Source organism: Lipophrys pholis, assembly GCF_963383615.2.
Source record: "Lipophrys pholis genome assembly, chromosome: 8".
NCBI lineage: Eukaryota > Metazoa > Chordata > Actinopteri > Blenniiformes > Blenniidae > Lipophrys > Lipophrys pholis.
In genome coordinates, this window is record NC_137630.1 from 27,291,626 (window position 1) to 27,307,517 (window position 15,892).

Sequence of the window (15,892 nt, forward strand, 5' to 3'; positions counted from 1 at the left end):
TTGGGCTCCACTTTAGAGATTAGCCAGAGAGGGGACTCAGCCAGAAAAAGACAGACTGTAAGGAACCAGAGAGGCTGGAACAGAAGTTAACCTTCACACTGGTATAGTCACTACCTAAAAATAACATTAATTAGAAAAGGTATCATTATTATTACCTTTATACAAACATTGTAAATTGGGAAATGGGACCAAACCTATAGGCCCAAGCAATAAGTAAGGTCAAAATGAGGAATAAGCTTTCTTATAACATTTTATATTAAATGCATTTTTTTTTTTTTGAAGGACATATTCAAATAATAAAATAAGTGAAACCATTTGTATGAGTTGCACTGATTGAAAGCCAAAGTCCAGACTCAATACATCTTCAGGAATATTTGGGTGGGGTGGGTGAGGGGTGGGGGATACTCCCACAAAACACAGGGATAACATGCAAACTCAGGTCAAAAACCTGGACAAACTAGAGGTTTTCTCACGGTGAGGCCATTCTGTGCCACTGTGCAACCTCACTTTAAAAAAAAAAAAAAAATCTATTTAATCTAATATAATCATATTACATTCAATTCTTTATTAATACATATATGGTGAGGAACACGGCAGTGGTGACCAAGAGGTTAATGAGCTTGTAACTGAAGGTTTGAGGATATATACAGTTAGAATCAGAAGTTTAAATACACTGCATAAAAAGACACATAACCCTTTTTATCTCACTTTCTGAAGTTAAGTCTGACTATTGTTTTTTCTGTTTTAAGTAAGTTAGAATTCCCAAAATTATTTCTATTTGCCAAATGCCACAATGAGAGAGCAATTTCTTACAGATCATTTTTGTATTATTTTCTTTGAAGTCAAGCTGAAACCTTATACTCTAATCTGACTGTAGGTAGATTTTCAAGGAGCCTCACTGACCAGCAGTTCAAAGATAGAATGTTTGGAATTACACCTAATAGTTTGTAGCTCTTCTCAGCATATAAATCATAGATTTATTCACTTTTCACGTGTGTATACCAGGTGAAATCCCCCCCCCCCATCACGGCGGCTCGGGCTGTGTGATTCCCTGCTGTCACTTTAAGAGGCTCCGGCGCAGCAGAGACGCAGTCGCCTCATTTCGTCTCCGGGCTTCATGGCTGCAGGATGGACTCTCATCAGCACCAGCAACGGCTGCTCGTCCGCATCCCACCGGGGGCCGTCCATTCGGGCAAGAGCCGAGGCTTTTCTCCGATGCGCAGCGTCCACCTGCCCAAACGGTAGCGTTTCACACGCGCTCTTCTCGCGCGCCCGCATGCAGCCGCGTTTCTGCTTCACATCCAGAAACCTGCTTCAGGTCCTCACTGAGTCAAAACCGTATGTAGGACACAGCTGGGGGTGAATTTGTTGTCTGTTTGGAAGGGAAGTGGGTTTCTTTAGTGGGGAAAGTACCTGCTGGGGTGTTTGGATGTTCTGCGTTTTTACGCGCGCAATCAGCTGCAAAAGAGTTTATTCATGACTCTTTGCTTATCTAACAGCGCTTTATTGGAAAAAAAAAGGGGGACAGATGTTGGAGATCCTCTTATTTAATCCCTAAATGACAATTCAAGGACGAGGCGCATCATCCCCTCTGTGGTGTATTTATCCTGAAACACAGTGGTGGGATGAGATCAGCTGCCTCTGAGTGCAGTTTCATCCTCCAGCTGTCGGAAGCTCGCCTCCTCAATAAACACTCATTCTCACACTTACGTAAGATGATTGCGTATTTCTCACCAGCGCTTGCCACTTGTTGCGCAGACAGAGGGGAGGGAGGTGGGCTCCCTGCCTCATCGTCCTAGAAATTAAATATAGGACACAATGGGACGTTTGCTGGGCCTTTCTCTTCCCTTCACAGTCTCGGGTCTCGGGATTTATTGAACAGCAGGTAGATTTTTTGGGCCTGGATCAGCAGGTTTCTTCAGAGCTGCAGGGACTTCTGAAGAGACATGGAACATTTTGTACTCAGCTTGGGCTTTTGCTGTTAAATGTAAATGTACATTATTCCCATTTAGCTCAGGGAGAGTTGTAGTGAGGTCACTGGGTTCATTTCAGCGAGAAGCTTTTGCATAATACCAGGTTATGCATCTGAATGCATTATGGGTCGTTCCTTGTAGAATTTATAGCTACTAATAATCTATTTTGACTTCTTCTAATTCCTAATATGTCTATGAATGTTGAATTCCTCACTACATATGCTGGGCTTTACACAAACAAAATGTCATGATGCAAACACAAGCTGAGAAAAATGAAAAACAAATCAAAGTGTTGCTTTCAAGCTTTCTCATCTAAGTCTGTGAACCATAAAATATATACATATAATTTACCTGAAATGTTATGATGTCTTTTGTACAAAGACTTTCAAACACAAAGCAGATTTTCTTTTGTTATGGTATATTCAATATTTAACAATTTTAGTGTTTTTTCAACGTTTCCCATCTTTTAATTGTATTTGTTTATTTAATATACAGCAATGTTTGTTTGTTTTTTCAAACCTGAAGTCCAACTGAAATCATTTGTTTGAGTCATGATGACAAATGTACCAATTTTCAACACAACAAAATGTAAAGTTTTTAAATAATTTGAGTTTTAAAACCAATGTACTGGTTGTCACGTGACAGAAATAAGGTTTGTTGAAGTGGAATTTCTGTGCAGGATGTTGAGGCTCCCCTTTTTGGCGAGTTTTCTCCAAGTGCCTCAGATTCATGCTTGTTCAGTTGATTGGAGGCTTTCTATCACTCATATCTGTGTAATAGATGTTCTTACCTTCTCGTGAAGGCCGTTACGGCCGTCCTGAGAGGTAACCTGGCCGAACCTGGGAGAGTATTTAGCTAATGCAGCTCAAATGGTTTTTGGCGGTATCGCTTCGATCCATTTCTCCAAATGAATCATCTCCGCGGCACTTTAGGGACGTTCATCAATTCATTGCACACGTTGCTGATGTGACTGATGAACGTCGTTTGTTTTAGTTTGAACAATTTTCTCTTGTCTGTTTTTGTGATAAGTGTGTCTGCATTCAAATCGTCTTCATCACTAATTCTGAATGTAATTTGGCATGTTTTGGACAGTGATCAAATGAAAAACAAATCAGAAAAGAAGGAATAAATAGGGTTGATTTAAGTCCGTGTTATTCAAACACAAACGTCTTGTCTGTGTAGAAGTTGATGAGATAAATGAAATGGTGTGATGCAGTCAAAATTTAAATCAAGATCATGATCAATGTTACAGGAGCATTGCCTGGAGAGACATACAAACGCTTTCACTTTCAAGTAAAGTCTTCTGTTAACACCTATCAACAAGTGTAATGTCTTACCTTAGGATGGGCTGATTGAAGGTCCAAGGAATCCAGTAGTTGACCAAACGATACTACTTATTGTGACGCAAGAATGTGTGTGGCGTTTGAGCTCTAATATATAGGAAAATACATGTCTGCAGGTTTTAGTGTGGTTTGAGCTAAACTAATCAGATTTGGGGATTAGATGCTTCCTCACCCTCCAATAAAAGGTGAGGTGGGTCTTCCAAACAAACCTCCTGCACATAATATCGTCTTTGTAGAGGCTCTCAATTTCTACAATCTTGACCGATGATGATGATGATGATGAGTGTATTGAAACATGTTGACTATTTGATCGGTGACCCCTGCAGAGAGCAGCTGGCATTTTGAAGCGTGTACGTGATGATCAGTATATGTATTACACCAAAAGACAGAACACGCAGCCCGACCCCCGACAGAAAGACCAAACTCTTCATCCGTTGCAGATAATAACCCCGGCGACTCTTGACTCTGCCAGCCTCCAAACGCCAGGTCGTGTTTGTTTTACGACTCTTGACAGCAGTTAATGTGAGGTCTAATCATGTTTGCGCGCAGCTCTGCAGACGGGGAGGACACAGCTCGGTCTGAGGCAGCTGCAGTGAGCTCACTGTGTCGTCTTTGTGTCGGCACAGAAAGAAGCTTTTATTTGCTGCTGCCGGCTTTGACTCTCCACGGTCGGACCTCAGCCGCCGGCCTCCAGCGAAGCCACAACAGGAGACACTTTGTTTTTAGCTTTAGGGATTCTTTCAAGAGTTTCTGGGATTTAAAATTATTATGTTTTTTTTTGTTGTTGTTGTTGTTGGTTTGTTTGTGTCTGTGACAGTCCAGCAGTGAGGGCTGCCAGCTTCCCTCTATAGAGACCGCCGTGGAGAGGTTGGAGGTCACTTCACACATCAATGTCTCTCACTCCGAGTCGAAAGCCCACCTCAGGTCAGCGCAGGTACTGTTCCTTTCCTCTCATGCAGTTTTTGCCAACCCCCCCTCCATCCAAAACACTTGTGGTTCACCAATGTCACATATTCAGTGCTCCCTCTGCAAGACGCTCGGTGGGAACCGGCGGCAGCGTGCGATACGCCCACAGCGACACCTCCAGCACTCACACCTACCCCGGGCGGGTCAAGGCACCGGAGGGCAGCCCCACGGCACGGACGTATCCAAGTACACCCAGGTGAGGCACAACCTGAGCATCTTCAGGTGGGTGGCAAACATCAGGCTTTGGAAACCCGTGGTTATCTGGATGAAACAGTTGGACGCTCAGAGGTTTGCCACATTACATCAGAATTTGCTGACAGGATGAAAGAATGACAGTATTCCAGCTCCACATTGTCCCTTCGTTTTCATGCAGACCATGACCACATTCTGAAAAAGAGGAGCTATGCTGTACAGTGGTGTAGTGGATCCAGTCTGAGGACCCATGATAATAACCTGAAAGGAGCCGATCTGGGAGATGGATGAATGTGTCCACACAAAGCCGTTTGATCTAAACAGACAAGACAGCTGCTGGCGGCTGTGACTGTAGCTGAGTGTCTGAGCGAGCTGCTGCCCTCTGATGGACTGGTTGAGTTCCTGCAGGCGTCTCATCAGCTGAGCCCTTCAGCTCCATTTATGTAAACAGGGATATTATTAGAAACTTGTTTTGATATAGGCGATTGCTATTCCTTCAACACCAGAAACAGCTTCTAAAGTAACTCTGGAGCTGAATCTACTTTAAATCCCATCAAATCTGCTTACAAAAAACAAACAAACTTGGTATTTGTCTGTATGTATTTAGTTTTAGACGATTCTAATTTAGTTTTTAAAGGGGTCATATTATCCAGCTTTTCAACACTTTCACCTGGTCTCGTTGGTCCACAAACTTTGTATTTATAGTTTATGGTCCCAAATCCAGCTTTTCCTCCATTTTTCTTCATTTGAATATTGGATCATAGGAGCAGCATTCAGAATCTGCTGTGTCTGTGTGAGCTGGACTGGCTCCGCCCATACATGCTCATCTTGAGAAGAGGAGGAAGTACTTCCTCTCGTGGTGCCATGTGCCAGAGCAGAGCTGCCTAATTGTGGGAGGAGTCAAAGGGAGGGCCTACCTTGATTGAGATTGGGTAAACCCCTGCTGACACTATATAGGGTTTGATTTCTGATTGGCTGGTTGGAGCAACAAACATTTTATAAACTCAAACAAGCCAGCGAGAGAGAGGACAGACTTTCTTCACTTCTGGGGCGTCATTCCAGGTATGGGGACGATTATTACTGTTGGAAAACCTTTAAAAAGTGAATTTTGCATAATATGACCCTTTTAAGGTTTTTGAAACTAACCACAGATGAAAACAAGCCACTTCTGGGTGATACTGATATTCGTGTTGATCGATGGCTTCTGCCCCCCCCGTCATATTCAGGCGTCAGGCAAAGCACACATCCTGCAGTGACAACCATGGGATCAGACCGCCGACCCCGGAGCAGTACCTCACACCCCTTCAGCAGAAGGAGGTGTGTATACGACACCTGCGAGCCCGACTGAGGGAGAACGTGGAACGCCTACAACACAGGTAACACTGAGTCTCTGGCTTAAATCTAGATCGCCTGGTTTTACTTTTAAAGTGACAGTGTTTCTATTCCGTTATCTTTTCTGCTCTATCAGGGACTGTGAAATAGACGACTTGAGGACCCAGCTGTACAGGATGCAGGAGGACTGGATAGAAGAGGAATGCCACCGCGTGGAGGCCCAGTTGGCCCTGAAGGAGGCGCGCAGAGAGATCCTGCACCTTCAGGGGGTTGTTGAGTCTGTCAAGACCAATCTGGGTGTCCGTGAACAAGACCCCCATGACCACAAGCCATACTCAGGGTTGCAGGGAGCTCGGCCGGTGGGCAGGTCTCGCTCCTGTGGTTGCTCCCCAGCCAGCACTTTAAGCCGCGGCACCACCTACACCCGACGGAACAGCGAGACCCTGCAGCTGGAGCGAGGCCCCAACGCTCCCGAGCCGAGCGGAACCCCCCGCACCGCGGGACAGACTCACCTGCTGCTGGAGGCGGCCCTCCTGTCAGAGCCGCTGCCCCCGCAGGGTCACATCCGAGCGCCGCTGTCTGTGCCGCGCTCCTCCACCTACGAGCGGCTGTGCAGCGGGGGGGCCGTGCTGCCAGTCTCTCACTCCTGCCACACTCTCAGTAGCAGCTGCAGGTGCAGTGGACACACCTACCTCCCCCATCATCACCTATTCCTGCACTTACCTCAGGAGGAGCCCCCGGCGACGGCGGCGAGCACGCCCCCGGCCCCCGCTGCCGAGTCTAACCCCGTCCCGGTTCCCGCTGCGGGGAAGAAGCCAGAGGTGCGCTCTCAGGCCTGCAGCCCCACCATGACCTGGCTGTGCGAGGAGAGCGCCGCCGAGCAGCTGAGCGTCATTTCCTCACCCACAATGGACGTCTCCCCCTCAGGCCCGCCACCCCCGTCATCCTCGTTACCGCCCCTGTCCCTTCTTGAGCTCCCCTACAGTGCAGATCCGCTCCCTCCTGACAAACATGACAAGATAACAAAGACGCCGTCGGAGCCGCGGACCTGCCAGCCGCAGCCTGCAGCTCCTCCTCCAGCGAGGCAGGAAGCCACCGTCCTGGAGCTCGACGAAGACGACGGTGAAGAAACCGAAGGGACGGGCGACCCCTCAGCGCAGCGTTGCCACTGGAGCCGCTACTTCCTTGTCGATCTGTTAGCCGTGGCGATGCCGGTGGTCCCAACCATGGCGTGGCTGTGCAGAGGGGCGCCACATGATGTCATGCCGGCCTATCACATCGGGTCCCTGCTGAGGGGCTGCTGTGCCGTCGCCCTCCACTCACTGCGCCGTCAGGGCGCAGGGCGGAGACGCCGGCCCGCCAGCATGAACGGAGCCACGTCGATCTGACGCCGTCCGCAGGCACAACGCCGACTGTTTTAACGCAGTCGGGTCCAACCGGCAGTTAGAGTTCTCCTCTATGGTCTTTATATTTTACATAAAGCCCCTTGTGATTCTATAGCAACGCTTTGTCCGAGAGGACAAAGGATTAGTTGTACGTTGAATACTTTCCTTATTGAGTTATCTTTACTGCTCCTGCCTGCAGTTTAAATGGTCTTTATTGCAAAATGCATGTGACCCAGTTTGTTTGGGTTCTTCTGCTTGCATCAGAAACACGATTCTTTCTTTCTTTTTTAAACAAGCAATCAGGGCAAAATGTTGGTTTATATGAGAAGAAAAGTAACTGAAGCTGACCTCTTCTGTTTTTTAGCGATCACATTTGAGAAAACTGCTCATAAGCAACGGACTAGAAGTCACAATGAGGAAATGATTTAGCTGCACAAAATCAGAAATATAAACTGAAAAGTAATATAACATACAAGTTCTGGACGCGGGAAAAGGAAAAGTAGGACTGATGGTGACTAATTTCAATTTGAGGTATTGGAGCCAGAAGGCCTGAAACCTGCAGTACGCAGAAGGTACGTGCGTTTGCTGGATTTACTTATAGAAGTAAAAATGCTTCACTGCAATCAATCACACCTTTCAAATGGGGCCAGTTTTGTAAACTACATGCTTTTGCGGGACGAGCAGCGGAGCAGAGAAATGGAAACAAACAAACAAAAAAAGGAACAAACATACAAAGCTACGCTAGCTGCTGCGACTGAGTCTCCTGCTTTTCAAATTCTAGAATTACTAATAAATGTGCATCTCACAATTTTGAATACAAGTTCATTTCTACACGCATAGCAAATAAAATGAGTTGCAAGCGTTTCTACTGTGGCGGCTTGTCCAGTGTCGTCAGTTGGGATTGGCTTCGTAAGATTGATGGAACATAAAGGAAATTATTTATTCAAATTATTATGACTGATTATAGAAATTTGGAAAATAGACAATTATCATGACTTTCAGGTTAAAATTTTAAGACTCGGACGAGGATCTGCCGCTACGTAGTGGTTCATACTCGCCTCAGGGTCTGGGTGGAGCCTTCCTGTGTGGAGTTTGCATGTTCTCCCTCGGCCTGGGTGTCGTTTCCTTCCAGTCCAGAAACATACACCGACTTCAGAAGACTGTCGACTGCCCACGAGTCTGTTCTTTCCGGATGTGCTCCGGGTTGAGTAAAGCACGACGGAAGACGGAGGGGAAACAAAAAAGTCTAAAACATCTCAGTTTGTAATAAACGTAAAAGAGATATTTCATTAAATTCTAAGAAGAAATTTTTTTTTTATGCCAAGAAGCTTTCTTACAAAAACACAAATAATCCACCAAACATGACAGTCTTTACTTTTTGTGTTTCCTTTAATCTGGTGACTGACTCGAGCCTTCAAAGAAGCTTTCTAAAACTCGATGTTGGCCTCATGGTTGAGAATTGAATGTAACGATATTTATGAATGAAATTCTTGAGGACGCGTCTTCAAACTCCTTGACAGTCACTTTTATGAGTTTTCAGGTTGCAGGACTTTGCTTCTAAAGCTACACAACTTGCTTGATGTCTGTAAGAAAACGACTGAGTATTGCAACAAACCCGATGTTTCCTGTCCGCTTGAGAAATAAAACATGCTTGTTTTCATTTTTTTTTCTTCTTCTCTTCTTTTTTCATTTTATTATTAGTGTGCTGCGGGAGACCCATCAAGTCTTGATTTATGAGTCGGCGTAAATGACGTGAAGCAGTGACATACGATGAACCGAGTGAAGGAAAAATAGCTGCTTTTATTAAATTAACTCTTTCAATGTGTTTTTAAGTAAGCCACAGATCATCACACCTTTTCAACAAAGACAAAAACCTTTATCTCACAACATCTTTTTTTTCTTTTTTGGCCCACAAATCAAATAACTGTGCAGCAGTGAACGTCACAGCAATAAAATCATTTATCTCATAAACGAAGAAATGATGCTGCGAGTACAAAGAAATATTTCATCTGCAGAGAGCTGTAGGCAAATCATGGCGAGGATGTGCTTGTGATTTGTGAAACCCTGATTAACAATATATTCAGTACATTTTTTTTTTTTTCAAATCCAGCCCATTAACAAGTATCACAAAAGGTTATCCATAGAGCTATTCACCTTTTCTAACAATTTGTTCTGCTTTTTTTTATTTCAACACAATTCATTACCCGCAATCAAACACAAATTTACTCTAAAGGCCACGAAGCCACAGGAATGAGACTGATTCAGTACTTACGACGCTTTTTTTTTCTTTTCTTTCTAAAACGTGGTTCTGATGACACATTTTGTCAAATAGTCAATTTTTAAGTCAAGTAAAAAAAACAAAAAAAAAAACAACCCATCACGATAAAAATACATAGCAGAATATGGAAAAGTAAATGGGGTGGGATGGCCTATGAATTATTACTGTATAGAGTCTAAAGTATAGCATGAAGGAAAAAGTTTAAAGCAAGTGACGTAACACAATTTGTATCTAAATGAGGGGGTGACTAGTGAAGCTATAGACATAGGTCCTATGCAGGAATCAAGGGCAGGAATCATGTGTTAACGTTTTTCCTCCATGTTCCCAAGATAGGAGTCAACCTGAGGAGAAAACAAACACAAACACGGTCTTAGTGCGGCGGATTACGAGACATTGAGACCAAAATCTTGTTATGTCAACAGCATCTAATCCACACACACAACGCCGAGTGAACTACAGCAGCCAAACAAACAAACAAACAAACAATCCAGAACCAGTAATCGTCGTGCGAAACATGCAGCTTCTCACCCTGAAAATTTGAGTGGAATTAAACAAAGCTGAGTGCACAAGTTTCAGGCTTCCAGACCAAGCAGCTCCACGTCGAAGGTGAGAGTGGCGTTGGGCGGGATGACCCCTGGATGACCTTTGGGGCCGTAGGCGTAGTCCGGCGAGCAGATGAGCTTCGCCCGCTGGCCCACGCTCAACTGTGGAGGAGACGTGAAGCGTAAGCGTGATAAAGAAGACGCGCGCACGCTCAGGTTTATGCACGTGATCGGCTTCAAACTTTCCCCAGCACGCGGAGAAAATCCAAGCAGGTACAGCGAGAAGCTGAGACGAGACGTAAACAGTCGCTGCTCAGCCAGGACGCGGAGCGTCAAACATCACAGGACCGTTTTGCCGTTCACACTCATCCTTTCCAGCAGCTCCCTGCACTGTGATACAATCTGGTGCAATGTGATGGTGCTAAAATAATGTGTGCACGACAACTTCTGGTCAGATTATTCAGAAAAATTCTGAAACAACACAATCTCCCCCCCAAAAAAAGGTGTTACATTGAACTTCACAATGGCTGTAAATGTTCTGAAGGGACTGATCAGAAATGCATCCCTGCACACATTATACATTTTCATTTCAGTCTTATCTAAGCCTTAAGGGTTTCATGCACACCAACCGACTGCTGAGGATTCAATAAATGCTTTTCAATCATGGGAGGAAGTTGTGGTAGGAGAAAAAAAAAAAAAAAAACCCAGACACTTGAAGAGACAGACGCATCGACCTGGAAATAAACGCAGATCTTGCTGCGAGGCGACAGTCCCCATCACTGTGCCACCACACCCAACAGCCTTCTCATCGTTTCATTTGCATGTGAACCAAAACCAGCAGATAGTACCGTCTATCCATTACTACAATAGAAGAGAGCTTGATTGATATTTACAGCAAATTGATTGAGCCGGACACATTGCACGGAATCAAGTATAAATTATAAACGGGCACTTGTATCTATTGAGCACCTGAGTGCAAACGTTCCTTCTCACCTTAGCTACTCCCTCATCCCAGCCGCGGATCACCTCCTGGTGTCCGATCTTGAACTTGAACGGCTTTCCCCTGTTCCTCGAAGAGTCAAACACTTTTCCATCTTCCAGGGTGCCTGGAGAAAAAAAAAAAGAAACACCACCCAGAAACAAAACCAAGCAATTAGTTTAAATGATCAGGTATAATTGGAATATAATCTGAATGAGGTTGAACAATCCTGTTGCCACATAATAAACACTATGGGGTACTCGTCTCCAGGAGTGCGACTTAGTTTGCTTTTTAATGTTCATGCTGTGTAATAATGAAAATGAGAGCAAAGGGAGAGGGTAAACCACAGCTCTCTTCTAAGTTATTACAAGGATCTTAAAGCAGAAGTATAATGAATAACAACTTCCATATTAAGCACATCATTTTGACATATTTTCTGATCCTGCGGGTGATGAACCGTTGATAGATTTGAAGAAATGCAAAAGAAACAGAGATAACTAATACTGCGGTGAAGCCAACCAGCGGCAGACACACCCGCACTCTCAAACACGATGATGGACAGGACACCAGATCTGCTCCTGATTCAACCAACTGACCTTTTAATGCTTTTTTTAACCATTTATTTAAGATAATCTCAGAACAGGCCTCTGCTTCTCACTCTTATGGCCTCCAAACAGGCTCCCAGACCACAGGTTGACACCCCAACGCTTTGCTGGATGATCATGACCTTCTCTCTACCACCGAGTCCTCGAGATGCGAACAGGAGTTCAGGTAACAGGTAACAGGTTCTCCTGAACGTGAGCACCGTCCTCCTCCAGCAGCCACCAGACCAGGAAAAGTAACGAGTAACGAAGCCATTTCAGGCTCCGCAATCACAGCCGCGTTACAAACTATAACACAGTGATTACACTCGTTGCTACTAAAAGTGATGATATCACGTGACTAAAATAATCTTTACGGGGCTTAATATGGATATTAATGATGAGAAATGTCACTTTATCTGCGCGAGCCGAAAGCTAGCGTTAGCCACTTAGCTTCCATTAGCTATGACACTGATAGCAGGGTAGCTCCTCTGTCCATTCTGGTGAAAACGAACCATATCCGATCGACCAGTGAGGATAGTCGCACACATACGCGATTAATCCGGCATTTGGATTATATTATCTTAATATTAGCAGAAGGGTGAGTCGTTAGTCGGTTAACGGATGTTAGCTGCGATGCTAACAGCCGCCGCAGCAGCGACCAGCCGCAGTGAGCCGCAGCAGCAGCGACCAGTTTCTCACACATTTCATACATAATCCACTGAAAGGACAAACAGGAGATGTGAAGTCGACATGAATTAGATTAAGAAAAAGCCGTCCTGAGCTCCGCACTCACCGACATAGTGCACCACGACGCGCTGCCCCTTCTTAGGAAATGTCTGTCCTGTAAAAAAAAAAGGAGGAAAAAAATGAGAAATCTGGCGTAAAAAATAATAATAAAAAAAAAGAAAACATATTAAATTACAGATTAAACATTGGGCTTTTACGCAAAACGAGTAATTCTCACCGTCGCCCGGAGATATCGTCTCGATTTCTACTCCCATTTTCGCTCTGCGGTGCTCTGCTCTTCCTCTCGACCACCTACAATACGAGTAGAGGAGGAAGGAGGGAGGAGGCAAGGAGGCAGGAGGGAGGGAACAAGGAAGGAGGAGGCAAGGAGGCAGGAGGGAGGAAGCAGGAGGGAGGAAGCAAGGAGGCAGGGAACAAGGAGGGAGGAGGCAAGGAGGGAGGAGGCAGGAGGGAGGAAGCAAGGAGGCAGGGAACAAGGAGGGAGGAGGGAGGAGGCAAGGAGGGAGGAGGCAGGAGGGAGGAAGCAAGGAGGCAGGGAACAAGAAGGGACGAGGGAGGAGGCAAGGAGGGAGGAGGCAGGAGGGAGGAAGCAAGAAGGCAAGGAGGCAGGGAACAGGCAAGGAACAAGCAGGGAAGAGGCAGGAAACAATGAGGGAGGAGGCAAGGAGACAGGAGGGAGGAGGGAGGAAGCAAGGAGGCAGGGAACAAGGAGGGAGGAGGCAAGAAAGAAGGAGGGAGGAGGCAAGGAGGGAGGAGGCAGGAGGGAGGAAGCTAGGAGGCTGGGAACAAGGAGGGAGGAGGGAGGAGGCAAGGAGGGAGGAGGCAGGAGGGAGGAAGCAAGGAGGCAGGGAACAAGAAGGGACGAGGGAGGAGGCAAGGAGGGAGGAGGGAGGAGGCAGGAGGGAGGAAGCAAGAAGGCAAGGAGGCAGGGAACAGGCAAGGAGGCAGGGAACAGGCAAGGAACAAGCAGGGAAGAGGCAGGAAACAATGAGGGAGGAGGCAAGGAGACAGGAGGCAGGAGGGAGGAAGCAGGAGGGAGGAAGCAAGGAGGCAGGGAACAAGGAGGGAGGAGGCAAGAAAGAAGGAGGGAGGAGGCAAGGAGGGAGGAGGCAGGAGGGAGGAGGCAGGAGGGAGGAAGCAAGGAGGCAGGAAACAAGAAGGGAGGAGGCAAGGAGACAGGGAACAAGGAGGAAGGAGGTAGGAGGCAATGAGGCAGGAAACAAGAAGGGAGGAGGCAAGGAGACAGGGAACAAGGAGGAAGGAGGTAGGAGGCAATGAGGCAGGAAACAAGAAGGGAGGAGGCAAATAGACAGGGAACAAGGAGGGAGGAGGCAGGAGGGAGGAGGCAAGGGGACAGGAAACAAGGAGGGTGGAAGCAATGCGGGAGAAGGCAAGGAGGCAGGAGGGAGGAGGCAATGAGACAGGAAGCAAGGAGGCAAGAAGCAAGTGTGCAGGAAGCAAAGAGGGAGAAAGGGAGGAGGCAGAAGGCAGGAAGCAAGGAAGCAGGAAGAAACAAGGCAGGAAGGAAGAGGCAGGAAAAAGAAGACAGGAAGCAAGAGGGAGGAGGCAGGAAGCAAGGAGACATGAAGTAGGAGTCAAAGAGAAAGGAGGCAAGGAGGGAGGAAGTAAGGAAGCAGGAAGCAAGAAGGCAGGAGGAGGTAAGAAGGCAGGAGAAAGAGACATGAGGCAAGTTGTGTTTTCAGGGTGCTCTAAAAGTACATTTGCCTTGCCTTGCCTTGCAAGAGGAGTCTGGAGGCCGAGCAGGAGGAGACATGAGGCAAGGAGGCAGGATGCAGGATACAGGATGCAGGGGTGGAAGAAAATCCACCAATAGACCTGCACCGCATCGCACATATTATTTTCAGGTAAAAAATATTCACTTCAACACTGAAAATCAAGAAACAAGTAATACATTTTCCACAATTTCCATTTGCGAGGAAAAATAAAAACTTGAAAACAACTAAGAACATTCTGGATCAGAGGCTTGATAGATGACTTGGCCCCTCGTCTATACAAAAGTCCCACATATATGATACATCGATAAATCCATAAATCCATAAATCAGTCTGCAGGTTAGTGACTTGTGATCTAAATCTCTGAGGTTTGAACCGATAAACAATCATAACTTGTTTTCTTAAGAAACCAGGAAGGTTCTGAGTAAAACTGACAAAAGTCATGAAAACATACATCATAGAAGTGAATGTCGTGTAAATGTAATAAAGACTAATTGAAATTTAAACATTCCAAATTACTCTTTTACCAAATCCACAACTACAGTTTCCCCGGGACACAGTAATCCTCCATGTGAATATAATCATAACTGTGTTATGTAACAGGTATTGTGTAAATACGGGGACATGATTTTTACGATCAAATATCTCAGATCCGTGAAATTCAAGATCGCGCCGCTGTATTTTTAATTTTTCTTTAACATATCTTAAACTGAGCGTTACTGAAGTTCAACTTTATAGTCAATAATATACTGAAGGTATCAGTAAAGTAAAATTTGAAGTTCAAAGCTCTGTGAGCAAGTTTTCATAATCTGAAACGCTGCAGTGATTATATTCCGTTTCACTTCCTCCATCAATACATCTAGTCTACATTATTCAAAAACGCCGAATAACATCTTGTTTCTCACCCCGTCTGACTTCTTATTCGTTTTGTTCCCATAGTATCTTATATAATCACAACGTGGCGATATGTGGGTGTTTGCTGAGCTGAAACCTCAAAAATAAAGCTTATGTGAACCTTTTGATGGAAAAAAACAACAAAAAAACACACGAACAAACCAAACCTGCTCACCATCAAAGTCTGAATGGAGCCAGAAACAGCAACATAATAAAAACACTTAACTTATTCATAAACCCACAGAGCTGCAGGCACACAGCAGGCAATATATTCACACATGAATCCAGAGGAATATACTTTGAATATTCAGAATATTTATTACAGCCATAGAAAGCATAATAAAACTTTCATGTAGTCAAAAAAATTCTAGTATAGAATTACATGACTTTTTATCTGCTGCGTATTTCCACTCAATTACAAGTAAAAGTAAAAAAAAACAAAAAACACTCAAGCTCTTTTCTATAAAACTACTGAATGTATTAGTTACTTATGAGCCTCATTTAATTATCAATAGCAGGCAGAGAATCAATATTCAGTTCCCATGAATGAAATATCTACGATTGAAGGTCATTTTCTCATGAAAACAATTAAAAATTACACTAATAAATTTATCAGCTGCAGCAACGCAGATCAAAGTCTGAATAATAATTCAAAGTGTGGGTGTACTCAGTATCAACATATGATTTTAAAAAAAGAGCGGTAGTTTACTTGACTAAAATGACCTACTGGTGAAAAAAGAAATACTCATAAAAGCAGAAGTTCCTTAAAAACAAAAAAAAACAAATGAGAGTTGTTGGTTCTAAATTTTAACCCATCAAAATGAGAAAGTTTGATAATTTTAAGTGTTTTTATGACATGAATATAAAAATACTGTAAAAGCAGATTTCTGTGTTAAACCTGTTTGTGAAATAGTTTATTTTATTCTTCATTTCTGAACTGCTCT

At 44.8% G+C, this 15,892-nt stretch overlaps 2 protein-coding genes across 2 annotated transcripts; one reads left to right on the plus strand and one right to left on the minus strand.

Moving 5' to 3' along the window:
- The first annotated feature begins 4,133 nt into the window (after positions 1-4,133).
- snpha (syntaphilin a) lies at positions 4,134-8,850 on the plus strand. The gene is made up of 4 exons (XM_080469302.1): positions 4,134-4,250; positions 4,335-4,478; positions 5,701-5,850; positions 5,943-8,850. The coding sequence occupies exons 1-4, from the start codon at positions 4,207-4,209 to the stop codon at positions 7,192-7,194; spliced, it is 1,590 nt and encodes a 529-aa protein (XP_080325428.1). The 5' UTR covers positions 4,134-4,206; the 3' UTR covers positions 7,195-8,850.
- A 121-nt stretch (positions 8,851-8,971) lies between these two features.
- On the minus strand, positions 8,972-12,771 carry fkbp1aa (FKBP prolyl isomerase 1Aa). The gene is made up of 5 exons (XM_080469303.1): positions 12,539-12,771; positions 12,368-12,415; positions 11,005-11,117; positions 9,998-10,173; positions 8,972-9,810 (listed from the first exon to the last, which is right to left on the minus strand). The coding sequence occupies exons 1-4, from the start codon at positions 12,573-12,575 to the stop codon at positions 10,042-10,044; spliced, it is 330 nt and encodes a 109-aa protein (XP_080325429.1). The 5' UTR covers positions 12,576-12,771; the 3' UTR covers positions 8,972-9,810; positions 9,998-10,041.
- Between the last annotated feature and the right edge of the window lie 3,121 nt (positions 12,772-15,892).